Raw genomic sequence first — 19,651 nt, forward strand, 5'->3', positions numbered from 1 at the left:
GCACCATTTGTTAAAGAGATTGTCTTTTTTCCACTGGATATTCTTTCTTGCTTTGTCAAAGATTAGTTGGCCATACGTTTGTGGGTCTAGTTCTGGGGTTTCTATTCTATTCCATTGGTCTATGTGTCTGTTTTCGTGCCAATACCATGCTGTCTTGATGATTACAGCTTTGTAGTAGAGGCTAAAGTCTGGGATTGTGATGCCTCCTGCTTTGGTCTTCTTCTTCAAAATTACTTTGGCTATTCGGGGTCTTTTGTGGTTCCATACAAATTTTAGGATTGCTTGTTCTAGCTTCGAGAAGAATGCTCGTGCAATTTTGATTGGGATTGCATTGAACGTGTAGATAGCTTTGGGTAGTATTGACATTTTAACAATATTTATTCTTCCAGGCCTAAACTCCTGTGAGCGTTTTCCGTAATTTGCCTGAAATACTGTAAGTTCCCAGAATGGTGACATTCCAATTCAAATGTGAGTTCCAAAAAGCATTTCAAAGTCCTATTTTCTTAGTTTCTATGTTTCTGACACTGGGCCACCACTGTTTCCGTTGGTCACAAAATTCAAAACCCACAGGACCAAAGCCCACTTAAAGAAACATTATCCAGCAACCGTGCAAAGCAGTGGCTTTTTTTTCCAGACTGCACATCAGACTTGCAAAGCTTGCTAGAGAGACACGGACTTTTAAAACCACAAGGTCAAGCACCAGGGTTCTGAAGTTAAACTGTGCTCTAATTCTCTGTCACCTACTAGCTATTTAAGCATGGGCTTCTCTGAGCCTATCTTCCCAGCGATGAAAATGAATCATAACAGCTGCCCTGAAGGTTGATGTGAGAGTTAAAACCACACTGGATAGGAAAGCGCTAAGACTGTCTGGTACATGGCTAGGGGCTCTAAATGCTCCTTCTCCTTCCCTGAATCTTCCTTTCTATGTCATTGACAATACATGCATTCAAACAAAATACAGGAACAGTTCCTTTCCATCTGACTGGGGATTTGTCTTTACATAGATTTAAGTCCTGTTCCCTGTTTAAGAAAACAGACCTTCAATCTCCCGAAGAAGTGGAACATGTTGTCTTTATACTTTTATATCAACTTTCCATTAACGAATGAGGCCTATTGATTTCTTTTTGGGTACCCTACTCACTTTTAAATAAAGAAACCAAATGTTTGTTCAAGATTAATTATAAATGTAAAAGCATATTCGACCTTTTCTTTTTTTTTTTAAAGCACTGACAAGGGTTGCCAAGAAGCTTTTGGGAAGCATACTTAAAACAGAAAAATAAATTGTTGAGAGTAATCCTCCCACCAGACAAATCTCTCTGTTCTTTTGTAGGAGAGAGCTCTTCTCACACACCTAGTTTATGGAGTCCCTACCTTGGCTAAAACACTTTTGAACACTCTCCTATGGCTGTTTGCTCAGAGGCTTACAGAATTCTGGGTGCAGCGGACCAAATACCTCACTGCTCAGAGATTAAGTCTGAAACTGTGAAAGGTGCCACTTGGACAGACTACAATTTACTGAGTAAATGTGAAACGTGAAACTCAATCCCTGCCTTACCTTGTGCTGATTGACACTCCATATTCTTATGATGGAGTCTCGACCGGCCGTGAAAAGTCTGTTCAGTGCTGGATCCAGCTGCAGGGCGTTGACTCCATTTCGATTGTACTTCTCTACTTCATCTCGAATAACATAGGAAACCTGAGAAATACGTCCAAATTTGCTTTTTATAAAGTTGTAAGACATGCGATAACAATATGTAGCCTACTAGTGGCCAATCTGAAATTCAAAATCCCTTGTTTCCCAATATAAAACTTATTTTTCAACCCGCTGAGACGCTGAGGAGTGGAGAAGAATGACACCAATAACAGCCGAGTCCAGGATAAGCACGAATGAGGCTAACTTCCCGCAACTTCCTAACCAGACTCTTCCCCAGTCTTGTCTCTCGAATCCACTTTCTACAAAGCAGTTGTAAATTGGAACGTGTCTCACCGCTGCTCAAAAACCTCTTCAGTTGCTCACCCTCCTAGACCCGTCATTTGACCCGAACTCCTCTGCTGGTCTCCAGTGCCGCCTTCATCTCTCCTGCCACCCATCTTTGCACACTCTGCTCGCGGTTCTTACACACCATGCCTCCAGACCATCGGTGCCCCGGCCCCTCTGTGTGGAAGCTCTCCTTCCTACTCTGCCGCAGTCTTTACACGTGTTTAGATGACGCTTCCTCAAAAGGCCTCGTCTGACCTGCCAAACAAAGTGAGGTTTTGTGTTCCTGTAATACACTAACACCTTCCTTCACAGAGTACCTTGCCTTACTTCGCCGCCGTCGGTAACCTGTCTGATCACTGTGAAAACCCAGGAGAATCAACCAAAAGCAATTACAGCTAAGAAAAAGGCAGCCAAAAGCAAAATGTTTCTAATCCAATGAAATAACCAGTGAAGACAAAATTGGGGGGGAGATACTTACAATAGGAACAAGAATGAATACCCAGAAATATATTTTGCAAGGGAGACACATAATCGGCAGGACAAGGTATGTAAAAGAACGACTTGAATAAAGGAGACATGCCGTACGGGAAGATTCAAAATTAGTAATTCTTGCCTAAATTTGTGAATTTAGCCCAACTTTGGTCAGAATCCTGTCAGATTTCTTCCTAGAAGACAAAGTACATACAGTATACTGTCTCTGAGGGAATACCCAGTCATTTTTAAAAATGAGAAGATATTCTTTAGAGATCTTAAGAGGTATTATTGTAAATAATACTAGAATTACAATGGAATACCACCACAGGAATATAGAAAAAAGGATCACTAGAATGAAACAACATTTGGAAACATATTTTCCTGTTATAAATGTTTAATTTTTGATATAAACATAGTATGTCAAATGAATGAGGGCATGATAAGTCATTTAATAAATTATCTAGGAGCATCTAATGATTCCACCGGGAATAATTATATCCTTTCTCCAAATCTGAAACCAAACTGAATTTTTATATGAACTAAAGATTGAAATTTAACAATTTAATCATAAAAATACTTTTTAAAAAGACAGGCAAATATTTATAATCTCTAGAGAGAGAAGGCTCTGCTAACATGAAAAGCAACAGGGTAATCTTTTCAAAGAAAAAGGCCAACGCGGCTATGAGCAAACACAAGTCTATACCTTGCGTGTATACACAACTGTTCGCAACAGCATTATTCACAACAGCCAAAAAGTGGAAACAACTCAAATGTCCACCAACTGACGGATGGACAGACAAAATGTGGTATATCTGTGCAACGGAATATTATTCAGCCATAAACAGCAGGGAAGTATTGACATAGCTTATGACACAGTCAGAATCTTAAAAACATTATTAGGCTAAGTTAAAGAGACCAGTTACAAAAGGCCACCTATTTTATTCTATTTATATGAAACATCCAGACAGGTAAATCAATCTACAGAGAAAGAAAGCAGATGAGGGTTGCCAGGGGCTTAGAGGACAGGAAAATGGGGGTGACTACTAACAGGTATGATGTTTCTTTCCAGGGTGATAAAATGTTCTGAACTAGGTGATCAATGCACAATGTTGGGAGTTTACTAAAAAGCACTAAATTGTATACTTTAGCAGGGTGAACTTGTAAATTTTATCTCAATACAGCTGTTATTTAGGAAAAAAAAAAACCTGAATGTCAAAAAATAATATGAGTAAGGTTAAAAGGCAAACATCTAACTGGGAGAATAATGAAACAGATATGAAAGACAAAAGTTCACTCTTGAGAACATACTAAGCATCCTTACAAAACAGTAAGAAAAAGTCAAACTCCTTAACAGAAAGAGGAACAAAGATCACAAAGGGGAAATTTTTAAAAAAGAAAAGAAAATGGCCAGCAAACGCATAAATAAAGTCACAAAACAGGCCAGGGTTGTATGCACAAAGACAACAAGACTGTTGTTTTTGGCCTAGTCTTTTGGGTACAAGTAATTGTAATAGAAATTTGCAAATGAGCTTAAATTGAAAAAAAAAAAGAGAGAGAGAGAGAGAGAGATAATTTAACATAGAGATACAAGGATATCTACCAGAGCCCAAGGGCAAGAAATATATATAGTCGTGACTCATAAGAGACATTTTAAAATAAAATCATGGCACTTCTCTGTTGAAGCCTTCCAAAGATTTTTTCACTGCATTGAAAGTCCAAATTCCTCACGTGCTTTGGATCTATCCTGTGCCTTCACACTCACCTCTAACTAACTCCCCCCAGCGTCTTTCATGAGAGTCACCCCAAACTCCTTTTTGTTCCTCCGATACAACAAACTCTTTTAGTGTTGCCTGCGCCAAGAAGATCCCCTGAGTCTACAACACCCACAGGAATACCCTCCCCCTGGCTTTTATCTGCTTTTATCTTGTCTGGCTCACTCTGGCCCTTCGTGTCTTAGCAGAAAGGTCACCTCTTCCGAAAGGCATCCCCTGATCTCCTTCGTCACTTACCCTACTTATTTCTCCCGTGGTTCTTACCACACTCCATATTTCTTTTTTTCCTTTTATCATTAAGTTTCCTATGCTTTGAGAAAGCCCTTTCAATCTAGAAACTTGTGGCACTTCAGCTCTGAGAAACTTTCTTGTATCAAGTCACTAATAATGATCTTTGCTTCCTTTGCTCCTTCTTAAATTCCCATCAATCAGATGTTGGAACTTTCTTTTTTTTAATTTTTAAAAAATGTCTGTTTTTGAGAGAGAGAGAGAGAGAGAGAGAGAGCGCGCGCGCGCGCGCACAAGCACAGGAGTGGAGGAGGGGCAGAGACAGAGACACCGAATCTGAAGCAGGCTCCAGGCTCCGAGCTGTCGGCACAGAGCCCGACGCGGGGCTCGAACCCACAAACTGCGAGATCATGCCCTGAACTGAAGTTGGATGCTTAACCTACTGAGCCACCCAGGCTCCGCAGATGTTGGAACTTTCAAACTGATTCTTCATCTTTTATTCTATATTATCGATCTTTGCCCTTTTGTTTCCTTTTGTAATACCTCCTTTCTTTTTAACTGCTATTATTTTTTTTAGTAAATTTCAGTATGAGGGACAAAACAGAGGTGGTATCTTCAAAAAGGGAATGACTTGGTAAATTATGGCACATCCGTCCCAGGTGGTCATTAAAGAATCAACATGAACTATACACACTGAAATGCTCCAAGACCTATTACAGTAAAACCTGTTGTTAACACTGAAAGGCTCCAAGACCTATTACAGTAAAACCTGTTGTTAGAGAAAAAAAATATTGGCTGTAGAGATCAGGAAAACAGGATTCAGGTCTTTTAACAAACACGGATGAAGCATCCACCGGTGGCCAGGCTCGATTCTAAATGCTGAGGATCTTGTGAGCAAGCACAGAAGTCCGCTTGGAGCTTTCGTTCTAGTGGGGGCTGGGGCTAGAGAATACAAGTCACAGCAAGTTAAGTGACATTGGCTGCCCTCCCCCTGCAGGATACAGGCAAGCTGTGTAGGCAGATGAGATGGAAGTAAAAGAAAGACAAAAGCAGAAGGTACTGGAGACAGAAGCAATGAATGAGTGAACAACGTCCTGGAAAAACTCATTTAGACAGAGTCAAGAGTACAAGCAAAGGCAGAGAAGAGGAAGACTCATATCTTAAAAAAAAAAAAAAAAAAAAAAGGGCAAGGCAAGGAGCATAGGGTACTGTAAGAAGAATGCAAGGAATGGGAAGATAGACCTTCGGTAGGAACTATGCATTTTGGAAGAGACAAGTAAAGGGACTGACAGGAAGAAGACTAGGGCAGTGCCCTAGCAGGAAGTACCCAGCCAGACTGCACTGTAAGTGTTTGTAGCTGGCTCAATAAGTAAGCACTGTTTGATTAACTTGTCTAGCAATTATGTGGGACCCAAAACAAAGAAATCAGAGTGGGGACGATCCACTAAACTTCATGTGGTAATACCCCTAGAGTATTTGGTAATGTGCCAGAGGGCAGAGGAAACACTATCCTTGATTATTTTACTTCAAGATAATCAGATTAGTTTTCTATCGCTGAGATATACATTACTACACATTTAGTGGTTTCAAACAATTCCCATTGATTATTTCACAGTTCTGAAGGTCAGAAGTCCAGGATGAGCTTGGGTAGGTCCTCCGCTTAGGGTCTCTCACAAGGTCTAAACTGATTGGTCAAAATTTGATTGGTCCGTTCCTTCTCCGAGGCTCTAGGACAGTTGGCTTCTAAGCTAATTCAAGTTGCAGGCCTGCAGGCCGTTTCCCTGCTGGCGGTCAGCCAGAGGTCCATCCTTGCTCCTAGAGGCTGCCTGCAATCCTTCTCAAACTTTCTACGTGCCCTCTCCTGCAAAAGAGGGACTCTCTCGTGCCTCAAATCTGACTTCTGCGTCCAGTGGGAGAACATTCTCTGTTTTTAAGGGATCATATAATTAAATTGGGCCCGCTGGGATAATCCAGGATAATCCCCCCTTTAAGGTCTGTAACCTTAATTACATCTGCAAAGTCCTTTTTATCATGCAACATAACATATTCACAAATTCCAGGGATTAGGGCATGGGCATTTGCTGGGGGAGGGGGGGTTCTGCCTATCACAGTAACAATTTTTTATATGAAAACAAATATAGATGTATCATGTAATAAGTACAGAATTCATAATCCTTTTAAGAAAAGAAGGGGTACTTGCCGGCATTTCAGGCTCACAATGGAGGCACTCTGAGCTATTACCCTGCACCGCCCCCCCCCCTCAGTGTGCATTGACTCACCTCCAGCTGGATGTCTAACAGGCATCTTAATCGTGCCATTGCCCAAACCACGCTCCTAACAGTCCTCTCCAAACTAGTTTTTCCCAGTCTTCCTCACTGAGAGGCGTTAACGGCAACTCCATTCTTCCAGTCGCTCGGGCCAAAAACCTTGGTGCCATGGTTAATTCAATTTGTCTCATCTCACATCCTGTCAGCAAGTCTAGTCTTGCAAAATTTAACTACTTCTCACCACCCCGTGTGGAGCCACTATCACATAGCATCTGGATTTCTTTTTGTTTTCCTGTTCATTTATTCATTCTGAGGGAGAGAGAATCCCAAGCAGGCTCTGCGCTGTGTGCCAGTGCTCCCCCCTTCCCGATGCGGGGCTCGACCCAGCGAACCCGTGAGACCACAACTGGAGCCCAAATCAAGAGCTGGACGTTCAAGTTTAACCGACTGAGCCACCCAGTCCCTACCCACCCCCACCCGGGTTTCTTGAACAGCTCTTGGTCCCCCTGCTCTGCCCCTGCTCTAAATATAGCCGCCAGGCTGGTCCTGTTAAAACACAGATATATCATGTATATTCCTCTACTCCAAATTCGCCAGGGCTTCCCAGCTCGCTCAGTGTAAAAAGCCAAAGCCCTCCCTATGACCCGCAGCGCTCCTAAAAGATCTGGCCTGCAACGACCTCTCTGATCTCATCGCCTGCTCCTCTTCCCTCACTCATTCCATGCCAGCCACAAAGGCATCTCGAGCACTCCACAAGCAGGCCAGGCACATTCCCACTCGGGACTTCTGCATTTGATGTTCTCACTGGAATGCTCTCCCAGATGGCAATCTCATTTCCTTCAGCTCCTGACTCAAAAGGCAGCCTCTCAGCAAGGCCTTCTCTGGCCACCACCACTAAAATTTCACTTCCCCCTCCGCTGCTCACCACTAACCATTTTTTACATCTGAAACTTATTTTCCCCCACATTATCTTACGGAAATTTCAAACACATATAAAAATCGAAAGAATTACACAGCCAGTGTCTGTATACCCACATCTGTTCTACAATGAACACTGTTTATGTTTGCTTTATCTCATACCCATCCAACCATATGATCTGCTATTTTCAATGCGTTTCAAAATAAGTTGCACATCATCAACATCACTTCCCCCTAAGTACTTCAACGTGTATATCACTGTCTAGACTCCATTATTTATTTATGGCTTTTTTTTAGTGGTTCCTTTTTTAAGGTAGAATTTACATACAACGAAATGTAGAAATCTTAAGGGTACACAGATACTTCTGACGAACGCATGTATCTGTATGATACAAACCCCTACGAAGACATACAGAACATCATTACCACCCTAGGAAGCTCCCTCCTCTGCTTCCCAACCTCTACATGCCATTTCTAGGCAATCTAGAGCTCACCTTTTTTCACCATAGATTAGTTTTGTCTGTTCTAAAACAATCCGTAAGTGGAATCTCACAGCCCTTTTGTGGAAGGATACTTCCAGCTATCCAGGTTAAATCAGGTCAAATTTGGCCAAGAAAAACTGGCCAAGTTTCAGTAATTCTCACATCTGTTTTCCCTGTTCAATCCTGTGGCTGCTTTCACAGCCACATATACAATGGCTGAGTTGAGTGGCTATGACACAGTAATGTGGCCTGCAAAGCCTAAAATACTTACCATCTGATCCCTTAGAGAAAAAGTTTATTGACCTCTGTTCCAATGGATGCCACAGTGGTACATTTTTTTTTTTTTTTTTTTTACTATCCATCCTGTATAAAAAGTAACTCATCTTGGACATCTGGCTAATTTGTAAGGGTCTTTCCTTGAGAAGCCAGGATTTGGATTCACTGTACTTCTTTTAAAAAGTCTCAAAGATTAAACAACCAACCCAAAACTGGGACTCAGACTCAGAAGTAAGGACCCACACTACCTTTGAATAGGTCTGGAATAACTAAATAGTTAGCAGAGAAAGAAGGTAAGTACTGATAGAAGAGAACTTGGTTGGTTGCCTCTCCATTCCCCATTTCTGCTCCTAATATTTTCCTTAAGGCAAGCAAATCCTAGGAGAAAATGTATAGGAGCTACTTAAGACACTGTAATCTTGGATACTGCGTGAAAGGACATGAGGCTTGGGATGGGACAGCCACCAAGTGGAAAGGCCAAAGCTGGGAGTTTGGGAATCGAAGAGAACTCCTAAGCAGCCCGATGGTAAAGTTTCTTAGGTTAGAGAGTCACAGTGAGCCTGCTGGTTCAAGATTTGCATGAAACTAGAACTACCTCTTGAGTTTTCATTTACATGAGCCAATACATATCTTTTATTATGGGAGCCGGATTAACTTGGATTTGGGGTCATTTCCAAGGAAAAGAGTCCTCCTGTTAATGGAAGGCCAAGTATTTATATGTTTGAACCATCACTGAGTACTATGGCATAGTCAGCATAGTTGTTTCTCCTAAACCAGTAATAGTAGTGACAACCTCACCCCAAGAATTCTGAAGCAAGTGAGGAAAAAGGTCATTGTTGAAGGGAAGATGGAGAAAAGGGGGGGGGGGGGTAGAGAGAGCGTGCACGCATATGCGTGACAACCAAAAGACTCAGGTTTTGGAAAATCGTAACACCAAGGGACCACCAGGGAGTGAAATGACTTGCTTTGATACTTTACCAGGAAAAAAATCTGCATCATATATCTGAATTCACCAATTTGATAGTCTGATAATGTTTTTGCCAATCACAAATCCACCCCTACCCCTCATACTCACTTTCAGGCTTTTTAGAAGTTGAAAATGGTAAGACATGTGTTCATTCTTCATTATGTCTATAATTAATAAGCAGTATGCTTGGACCCCTCTCCACTGTCTATTTATCAATATTATAAGTCTCAAGGTTCTTTCTGGCCTACAATTTAATCACGAAGCTCAGGGCTACTGCCTCCTGGTACAAGACACAGACAGCCAAGAGGCACAATATATTTATGTAGCCATATATATGCTTTCCAAAATGGAAAGATTTTATGAGAACAAAGAATGTTTTAAAAAGCTCAAAAGTATAAAATACATATTTTAAAATAAAAGATACCCCATTTCCTGCCTTACCCATAATCACATAATCTAAAACATAGAGGTAATCACTGTTAATAGTTTTTCAGACTTTTGAAATACATTATTTCCTTGTGGAAATGGGACTATGTAATGTTGACTTATTTTTTTTACTTCTGGACACTTTTCCTTTTTAGTAATACAGACTGAACTTATCTTTTTAACAACCATAGATTAATCTACTACATACTGTACCTAAGTTACCTGCCAAGTGACTACCGATAGACATTTAGATTTTTTTCACAATGACAGCATTCCAAAAATAAACCCGCTAGCACAACTAGAGAAAGATACATGCATATGCGCTTCTGTTTTTTTAAAATATTTTTAATGTTCATTTTTGAGAGAGACAGACAATGTGAGCAAGGGAGGGGCACAGAAAGAGGGAGACACAGAATCCAAAGCAGGCTCCAGGCTCACAGTTGTCAGCACAGAGCCCGATGTGGTGCTCAACCTCACAACCCACGAGATCATGACCTGAGCCGAAGTCAGACACTTAACCGACTGAACCACCCAGGCACTCCTGTACTTTTGTAAAACAGACGAGGAATTGCTGGGTCAATGGGAATGTGTATTTAAAATTTTGACAAACAGCAAGACACTAAACAAATATTATGACATTTAGAATTTTAAAAAATCACATAAGTTGGGTACACACGCACAAGGAGGTATAGAACATTGGTTTTCTTTCTTTTTTTAATTTTTTTAATGTTTATTTATTTTTGAGACAGAGAGAGACAGAGCATGAGCAGGGGAGGGTCAGAGAGAGAGGGAGACACAGAATCCGAAGCAGGCTCCAGGCTCTGAGCCATCAGCACAGAGCCCGATGCGGGGCTCGAACTCACGGACTGTGAGATCATGACCTGAGCCGAAGTCGGACGCTCAACCGACTGAGCCACCCAGGGGCCCCAGAACATTGGTCTTCAACCAGGGGCAATTTTGCCCTCCAGGGGACATTTGAAAGGATCTAGTCATTTTTGGTTGTTGAAACCGGGAAGATGGTAACATCTAGTAGACAGAAGCCAGGATAATGCAAAACAACTTACAATGCATAGGATAACCCCCCCCCCCCAATAAAGAATCATGCAGCCCAACGTGCCAACAGCACACAGAGTAAAAAAAAAAAAAAAAAAAAAAAAAAAAAAAAAAAAAAAAACTGGTCTAGGATTATATATCACATGGTCCAAAGTAGCATTCTTTGAAGAGTAGAGGACAATTATCATCTTTACCTTTATATTGTTTTGTGGGGTTCTTTGGCAATAAACATGCACTAGTTAAAAAAAAAAAAAAACACTTCCATAAATAAAAGTTCTCTCTCACGTTGAGATAAAATCAATCTCTGTAGCTTCTCACATTGGTTCTGTCTCTTGGGGACAAATTCTGAAAGCAGCTAATAAGATTCACAGAAGATTCTCTTCATCAGACTAATCTTAGCTCTGCTGAATGCTTTTCATAGGAAATAGTTTTAGGTTACTTCACCGATCTGATGGCTAGACCTATCAAGAACAAGGTACTAAGTGCTGACCCCCAAATTGTAGTTTTGTACTCTGATCAGCAAAGAATGGAATTATCTCCCTCGTTAAACATGTGATGGCTCACATTCAGCTTATTAAAACATTCAATTTTTCCATACACACTGTGGTGAATTTACATTTCCTCATCTTGCACTTTTATATTGCTTTTTAATTTTTTTTTAATTTTTTTTCAACGTTTTATTTTATTTTTGGGACAGAGAGAGACAGAGCATGAACAGGGGAGTGGCAGAGAGAGAGGGAGACACAGAATCGGAAACAGGCTCCAGGCTCTGAGCCATCAGCCCAGAGCCCGACGCGGGCTCGAACTCCCAGACCGCGAGATCGTGACCTGGCTGAAGTCGGACGCTTAACCGACTGCTCCACCCAGGCGCCCCAGCTTTTTAATTTTTTAAATGCTTATTTTTGAGAGAAAAACAGAAAGAGAGAGTGAGTGAGCAAGCGGGGGTGGGGGTGGGGGGCCGAAAATCCAAAACAGGCTCTGTGCTAACAGCAGACAGCCTGATGGAGGGCTCAAATCCATGAACTGTGAGATCATGGCCTGAGCTGAAGTCAGACACTTAACTGACTGAGCCACCCAGGCACCCTTATATTGCTTTTTAAATTTACATACAAGAAACTGAGGTGGCTGATTAACTCTCCTTTATTTACTACCTTACGGTGTACCACTCCAGTGTCTAGAATACAATTAAGACAAGTTTGAGTTGCATTTTAGTCAGGAGCAGTCATTCTCACCCACCTGGCTTGGATGCTGGGGTTATATAATCCCATTACTGGTGCACTTAAAAATCACCTAACAGGGTAAGCAATTGTAGATTCTAACTCAGGACACTGCATTGATCAATGAGATCAATAAAACAAGTAAACTGCCCAGAAGACTATGGCCTACAGCCAGTAAGGGTTACCTTACTGAAGATAAGGGGTTTTTTGTTTGTTTGTTTTTACCTATTACATACTCGATTTCAACCTGTAGATCTACATACGCAGTGTTCCATATTACTTATTCCTATACTGTCTCAATTCTTTGCACATCTTTGGGACTAAACTAAGTGCTCAGGAAATGTTTAATGAGTAAGTACACAAACCTTCACTCCTACATACAATCCACCTGCAGGCAAACACCTGTAATAGGGCTTTTACTCCTCGCACCGTTTAAAATAATAGGTAGCAATAACTCTTAAACGTACCCAAAATAAAAGTGGATTCACGAAGGCATAAAGCACACACCGAAGGGTTGGAAAACTCTACGCTTGGAGAATAAATTACAGAAACAGGAAAGAAAGACTCAAGGATGCACAAGATGAAAAAAATTAATAAAAATGATCGTTTCCCCACTAACACTGGCACACTCCCACGTCGTTTCCACCTCACAAGGGACAAAGCTTCCGGGGGTGGGGGGAGGGTCGGGAAGGCAGGGGGCTTCCGAGCAGAATCCTCCGCAGAAACCCCGCAGGACCGTGGGCGCCCCGCTGCCCCACCACGCCCCCGCACAAGCCCACTCCGTGGCCGCCCGCCGGGGAATTGCCCGGAGGCCTCTGCTCAGACGCGGCTAGGGCAGAGCGCTTTGAAGAAAAGCAAGGGAAGGGGGAGGCAGGTGGGCGGGGAACGAGCCCATCCAGATCCCGCAAGCCCACAAGAGAGCTGCAGACCCGCAACCCTGGGCTCCGAACCGCGCACCCGAGGGTCCTGGGACCGGGCCAGGCGGGCCCAGCCAGCCGCCCCCCGCCCCTTCCTCAAGCCGTTAACGCCGCGGCCCCACCCCTTGCCGCTGGCTGCGCCCCGTCCCGCTCGCCCCAAGACGCTACCCTGGCCGACCGCGGCCCGAGGCAGCTGCTCGTTGGAGGTGGGCCCGGGGCCGCAGGCCGCGTCCGGGAGGTCGAGGAGCGGGGCTCCCATACCTGCACTTTCCTCCGCCCTGCCGTGTTCTGCCGGTGATGGGCCGCCATCTTGCATGTTGACACTCCTACGTCACTTCCGGAAGTGTCTGGGACCGGGCGGATGTCCCGCCTCTTCCCCTTTAGCCAAGGGCAGGTGGTGGAGCCAAAGTTGGCCTGGCCTTGTGCTCACCTGATGCTGTTTGTCCGTGTGGCCGGCGGCTCTCTGGTGAGGTAGAAGCACCTAAAAACCGTTGTGTGGTGTAGTGGTGGCGGAAAGAGCGCCGCTTTCTGAGCCGAAGGAGCAGTCCGACTCCAGCTGCGTGGCCTTAAACCATGGCTTGCGCTGCCCTCCGTTCGGGATGCCTCCTCCAGAGGTCCAAGCAGGCAAAACGAAAACGCTGAAAGAATTAATGCTGGACGTGGGAGGCTTGGACAGACGTCTCCCCTCTCTGCCCCAGCTTTCCTAGGCCGCCAAAGGAACCTACCGATTTGCCACGAAGTACCTGAAATTGTAGAATTATTAAATTGGTCTCGAGGGAGGGGAGAAATAGAAGGTTCGGAAAGAAGTGGCCCGTATCTTCAGGAGGAGCAAAATTTCTATTTAAATAAGAGATAAAAGGGTGCTATAAGAAGGCGAACATTAAAATTGGTCCTGGAGATAACTTTTCTAAGTTAACAAATCCTGAAGGAGTTGAGGCTCACTCTTGTATCTGCTTCAAGGCATCTCTTACACTGGGACGGTTAGATCTGGATGAAAGTTTGCCTTGAGGACGCTTTCCTGACACTAATTATAGGTGCTGAAGAGCGCCAGGCTCTTCCTTGTGAAAGTGAATTCTTTAGAACGGCACTGTCCCACACAGCATCCGCTAGCCACGTGTGGCTACTGAGTACTTGAAATTAGCAACTTCAAACAGGCTGAAACTAAACTACCTGCCAGATTTCAAAGAAAGGAATAAAATATTTCATTAATAATTTTAATATAGATCTCACGTTGAAATGATGTCTTGGAAATACTGGTAAAATAAGATGGATTATTTCTTTAAAAAAATTTTTTTAATGTTTGTTTATTTTTGAGAGAGAGAGAGAGAGAAAGCGCAAGCAGGGGAGGGGCAGAGAGAGGGAGAGACAGAACACAAAGCAGGCTCCAGGCTCTGAGTTGTCAGCCCAGAGCCCTATGTGGGGCTCAAACCCGCGAACCGCGAGATCATGAACCACTAGATCATAACCTGAGCCGAAGTCAGATGCTTAACCGACTGAGCCACCCAGGCGCCCATAGGTTATTTCTTTTTACTTTGTATAATGTGGCTATTAGTATATTTGAAGTTACATACATATCTCACGTATTTCTATTGCATAGTGCCAGTATAGAATGATGCTTTAGAAAGCTCTTGTCTAGACAAATGCCTTTTTAAGTTAATAAATGTGGATTAGAAGAGTAGAAACTGATATCAGGAAGCTTCTTAAAACTTGCAGTGGTAACGTGTGGTTTTTTTTAAGTTTATTTATTTTGAGAGAGAGAGAGCATGAACAGGGGAGGAGTAGACAAAGGGAGAGAGAGAATCCCAGGCAGGCTCCACACTTTCAGTGCAGAGCCTGGCACGAGGCTCCAACTCATGAACCACGAGATCATGACCTTAGCCAAAACCAAGAGTCAGACCCTCAACGAACTGAACCACCCAGGCACCCCTAGCAGTGATAACTTGTAGATAAGTTACCATTACTGCATTTTATTATGACACATTCACTCATTTATTAATGTGTTCATTCAACAAAATATTATTTAGCATCTGTTAACTGCCAGGCACTATGTTAGGTGCTGGGCATCTAGTGGTGAGTGCACATAATCATAGTACTTAGAACCCCAGGGTAGGGCAGGATTTAATTAAACACATAAGTGAATATGGAATAAGTACAATGCAGAAAAATGGTTATAAGACAGGAAAGAATCCTTGAGTCAGGATCTGAGGATAGAGTTAATTTGGCAAGGAGAGGAAACAGTGTGAGCAAAGGTCTTGTGGCAGGAGGGAGCATGGAACATTCCAAGAATTGAGGACCAGTGCTCAGCGTACAGAGAACAAGGAGAAAGACAGGCAGAGGCCGTACCCAGAAAATGCCAGTTGTGTATCCATGAAGTGCCAAGCATTGTGCAGGCTTGTTGCTCTGCGCAATATTGTGGTACCTGCCAGAAATGGTTTGTTAGATTGCAGCGGTCCTACTTTGGTCCTGAAGGACAGTGAAGTCATGATGTCCTTTTAGTGTGCAGAATATCCAACAGTATTGGGGCACCTGGGTGGCTCAGTTGGATAGGCAGCCGACTCTTGATTCCAGCTCAGGTCATGATCTCACAGTTTGTAGATTCAAGCCCTGCATTGGGTTCTGTGCTGTTACAGTGGATGGAGTCTGCCTTGGATTCTGTCTGTCTGTCTCCCTCTCTGTCCCTCCCTGCGTGCACTCTTTCTCTCCCTCAAAAATAAATAGAACAAACAGGAAGAAAAGTTAAAAAAAAAAAAGAAAGAAGAAGAAGAAGAAGAAAAGAATATCCAGCAATATGTCTTGAAGTTCACTTTGCCTAAAAGGAGAGATGGCCTTGGGTAATAATAATTGATGGTGCAAGGCTAATCATTTGGCCAGTTGGTCAAGGACATTGGAAAGAGCAAGACTGGAGAACTGGTGAGAAGGAAGATTTGGGATGGGATATGCCGATGGACCTAACAAAATGAAACTTCTGCTCTGTGGAGGAAGCTCAGCCTCCTTTTCCAGGCTCAGCACTGGCTCAGTGGAATCATGAATGAAACAGAAAGGATAACAGGACTGGAGCTCTGCCTAGGACCACCAAGCACTGTCAGACGTTCAGGTTGCCAGCAACAATGACCAGTTCTGAGTTGGTGAGATAGCCCCTGCTCCAGGAGGATCAACCAACCACTTGGAGGCAAGTCATTTCCTTTGGCCCTACCCAGTCATTGAGAGAGAGAGAGGAGTTATGTCCTCTCTGCAATATACTTACCCTACATTTCCATTTGTTTCCCTGCTTGCTGTGCTGGTGTAAACACCACCATCTGGGGATTGAATGAATGCTTTACATACAATCATTGTGTCTGATGCCATCTAGCTTCTGACCAGGAAACTCACTCTGTAATGAAAGAAATAGCACACTGGGCTATTGCCCATAGAATTCATTGGTCTAATTGTACTGTCTGTCCCCAGGAAGCACATGTCTTACTGAAGATGTTAGTTATGGTGCTTTCTTGGAGATAGCCCTTTTTGCAGCATATGCTTTGAACTTAGTGTCCAATATTTGGTACTTTTCCTTCATGTCCTTGCTGTCTATTGCTGTATAACTATCCCAAAACGTAGTGGTTTAAAACAACTACAGCATTTACTTTGCTTACAAATCCATAATTTATGCAGGGCTCGTGAGGACAGCTTATCTCTGTTTCACTTTCCACTTAATGCCAGCTGGGGCAGCCAAAAAGTTGGGGGCTGAAATCATCTAAAGCCTCCCTCTTTCACATATCTGGGGACTGATGCTGAATCTGTGGCCAGAACATCTACTCATGGCCTTTCCACAGTGCTGTTTGGTTCCTCACAACATAGTATCTGGGTTCCAAGGGCAAGCATCCCCAGAGAGAGAAATGTGGGTGGAAACTGTAATGTCTTTTCTAAACTAACAGTGGAAGTCCAATAACTTTTTTAAAGTTTATTTTGAAACAGCAAGAATGAGGGAAGGGCAGAGAGAGAGGGAGAGAGAGAGAGAATCCCAAGCAGGCTCTGCACTGTTAGCACAGAGCCCCATATGGGGCTCCATCTCATGAACTGTGGGACCGTGACCTGAGCTGAAACCAAGAGTTGGACGCTTAACCCTCTGAGCCACCCAGGTGCCCTGTGGATATGTTTTAAAACTCTCAGGCTTCCATAGGCCAAATTAATGGATTTAGGAACAAAGGGATGTTATGGAACTTAAATTTTTTTTGAACTTCCATTCTCTGAGATTCTGGTTTGGAGGTTTTGCTGGTTTGAAGGGTTTGTTACCAAAGAAAGGAATTCTTCCAACAAAGGCTGAGCAATGGTGCCACTGATTTGGGGGTAAGACTGCCATCTAACCGTGTGGCACGCCTTGTGTCACTGGAGAGGCAAGAGAAGGAAAAGGAGAAGAACAAGGTTATGGTATTAGCTGCAGTGAGTCACCCTGATCGTCGAGCAGATAGTTCTATCAGACACACAGATCCCTTAGCAATGAAGGTACTGGCTGAAAGTAAAGGGAACTCAGAATGGCTTGTGGAGAAAGGGAGTCACTAAGGTGGTGAAGTCCTCATGATCAGCGGAAGCAGTGAGAGCTGGCATCTATCCCTGTATCTCCTTTCTTGAAGAGTATCATGTACACTTTTATGTGTTTTAATTTTTATTTTATTTCTTTGCCCTCTACTCCACTGTTCTGTGTAGGGTGTGCTGTTGTTGGTAAACTTCATTATTTATTTAGCCTACACGTTACAAAGGAATGGATATCAACCAGAGGTTCTGGACTTAGACATGGACAGATGGATGTGGTAACTGATGAAACATTGGCTGACTTTCTCGGAGAGTTGTAGAGTGAAGGGCGCCTTTGATTGTATGAAGGACATTTGCAACATTTTAAGTAGCACCTTTTTTGAAGTATAAGCATTGAAAGCAGCGGTTGTATCAGTGTTGGGCAGCCAAAGAGATGACTTTGAGTTAGACATTTGTGTGGTGTTATTTTCCGCCGTTTACCATTTGAGTTCTTTTTCTGTGTTTGGGGAATCCCCGCTGTGTTTCTTGGTGGTGATGAGCATTGCTTACAGAAAGTGAGAAAGACGGTTACTCGCTTTTTCTAGCCTTCTTAACAGTGAGAGTGTATGCATGTGACCTCGGCTTGATCAATCAGATGACACCTTGACTTCAACTTTATGAGAAACTCTGAGCCAACACATTCACAAAAATGCTCCCAAATCCCTGATTTGTAGAAACTGTGTGAGATAATGTTTCTTGTTTTAGGTACCTTCCTTGTGGGAGAATTTGTTATGCAGCAATAGATAGCTGATACATCCTCCCTTCTCCATAAGGAGGGGACACGTCACAGTACCTACACAGCTGTGCAAAGATATTCTCATCATCGGTCTCCGCAATCACTATTTCATTCTTTGTCTTGTCTTGTGTAACTGCCAGGAGGCTTATCCTGGAAGAATTCCTTCATCAATCTCTTAGCATTTCTGGCATGGGCAGATTCGCAACTTTATTCAAAATGTAAGAAGGCTTGACAACTATCATATTGTTCTCAGATTTTGAGATCTCTGCCTAGGGTCCTAGGCAACATGAAAACTTTGCTGTCCTGCAAGAAAAATCCTCACACATATTAAGTAAAAATGCAGTAAATGTAAAAAGTAAATTAGAGTTCTAGAAGGCTTCTACATCCAAATAAACCAGATATGTTCTTTCTAAATCTCTCTGGTGGTTGATCCTGCCAGTTACTTGAGCAAGTTAACTAACTGCTCTCTTCAGTTTCCATATCTGTAAAATAGAATAACAAGGGTATCTATCTCATATGGTTCTTATGAAGGTAAGTGAAATAATCTATGCTAACATATTACCTGGTATGTAGGGAATATTCAGTACATTTTAGGTATCATTTTTAATCATCACCTTGCTCAGGAAGCATTGCCAAAGTGCCGTATTTTCCGAGGGTAGATTGTCTCAGAAGTTTTATGTAATGTAGGCTCTATCACTTTTTAAAGTTTTCAGACCAACTAAAAATTTCGTATCTTTTATTCTTGCCTCCTCTCTTGTTCTCAACAGACTGGAAAAAGAGTTGTGAGATGATAAGGTGTTTTTAAAGCGTGAGCACCCTCATGCTTAAATCCCTGTTTTTTTGGCTCCGTGATCAATCCATTTATTGAACAAAGTGAAGGTAAACAGATATGCCTTTGTACCATACCCCCAACTTGCCATCTTATCATCACTAGGGGGAGACATGAATGTTGTCTTGTTTTTTGTTTTAATTATTTAAGAGGAATTACTATGTTTTTTTAATGTTTATTTATTTTTAATTTTTTAATGCTTATTTATTTTTGAGAGAGATAGAATGACAGAGTGCAAGCAGGGGAGGGCAGAGGGAGAGGGAGACACAGCATCCAAAGCAGGGTCCAGGCTCTGAGCTGTCAGCACAGAACCTGACACAGGGCTCGAACCCATGAACCGTAAGATCATGACCTCAGCTGAAGTCAGATGCTCAACCGACTGAGCCACCCAGGTGCCCCTATTTATTTATTTTTGAGAGAGAGAGAGAGAGAGAGAGAGAGAGAGACAGAGAAAATGAGCCAGGGAGGGGCAGAGAGAGAGGGAGAGAAAGAATCCCAAGCAGGCTCTGCACTGTCAGCACAGAGCCAGACGTGGGGCTTGAACCCATGAACTGTGTGATCAT

General features: G+C 42.9%; 1 protein-coding gene across 3 annotated transcripts in view; it reads right to left on the reverse strand.

Moving 5' to 3' along the window:
* The window catches only part of WDR48 (WD repeat domain 48), a 44,067-nt gene extending 30,674 nt beyond the window's left edge, over positions 1–13,393 (reverse strand). For all 3 annotated transcript variants that reach the window (XM_003992225.6, XM_019810913.3, XM_019810914.3), the window contains exons 1-2: positions 13,240–13,393; positions 1,556–1,696 (exon numbers count right to left, since the gene is read on the reverse strand). In XM_003992225.6, coding sequence (XP_003992274.1) covers positions 1,556–1,696; positions 13,240–13,287 — 189 coding nt within the window. In that variant the 5' untranslated portion in view covers positions 13,288–13,393. The remainder of the gene's footprint in view (positions 1–1,555; positions 1,697–13,239) is intronic.
* Between the last annotated feature and the right edge of the window lie 6,258 nt (positions 13,394–19,651).

This window comes from Felis catus, chromosome C2, assembly GCF_018350175.1.
Source record: "Felis catus isolate Fca126 chromosome C2, F.catus_Fca126_mat1.0, whole genome shotgun sequence".
Classification (NCBI taxonomy): Eukaryota; Metazoa; Chordata; class Mammalia; order Carnivora; family Felidae; genus Felis; species Felis catus.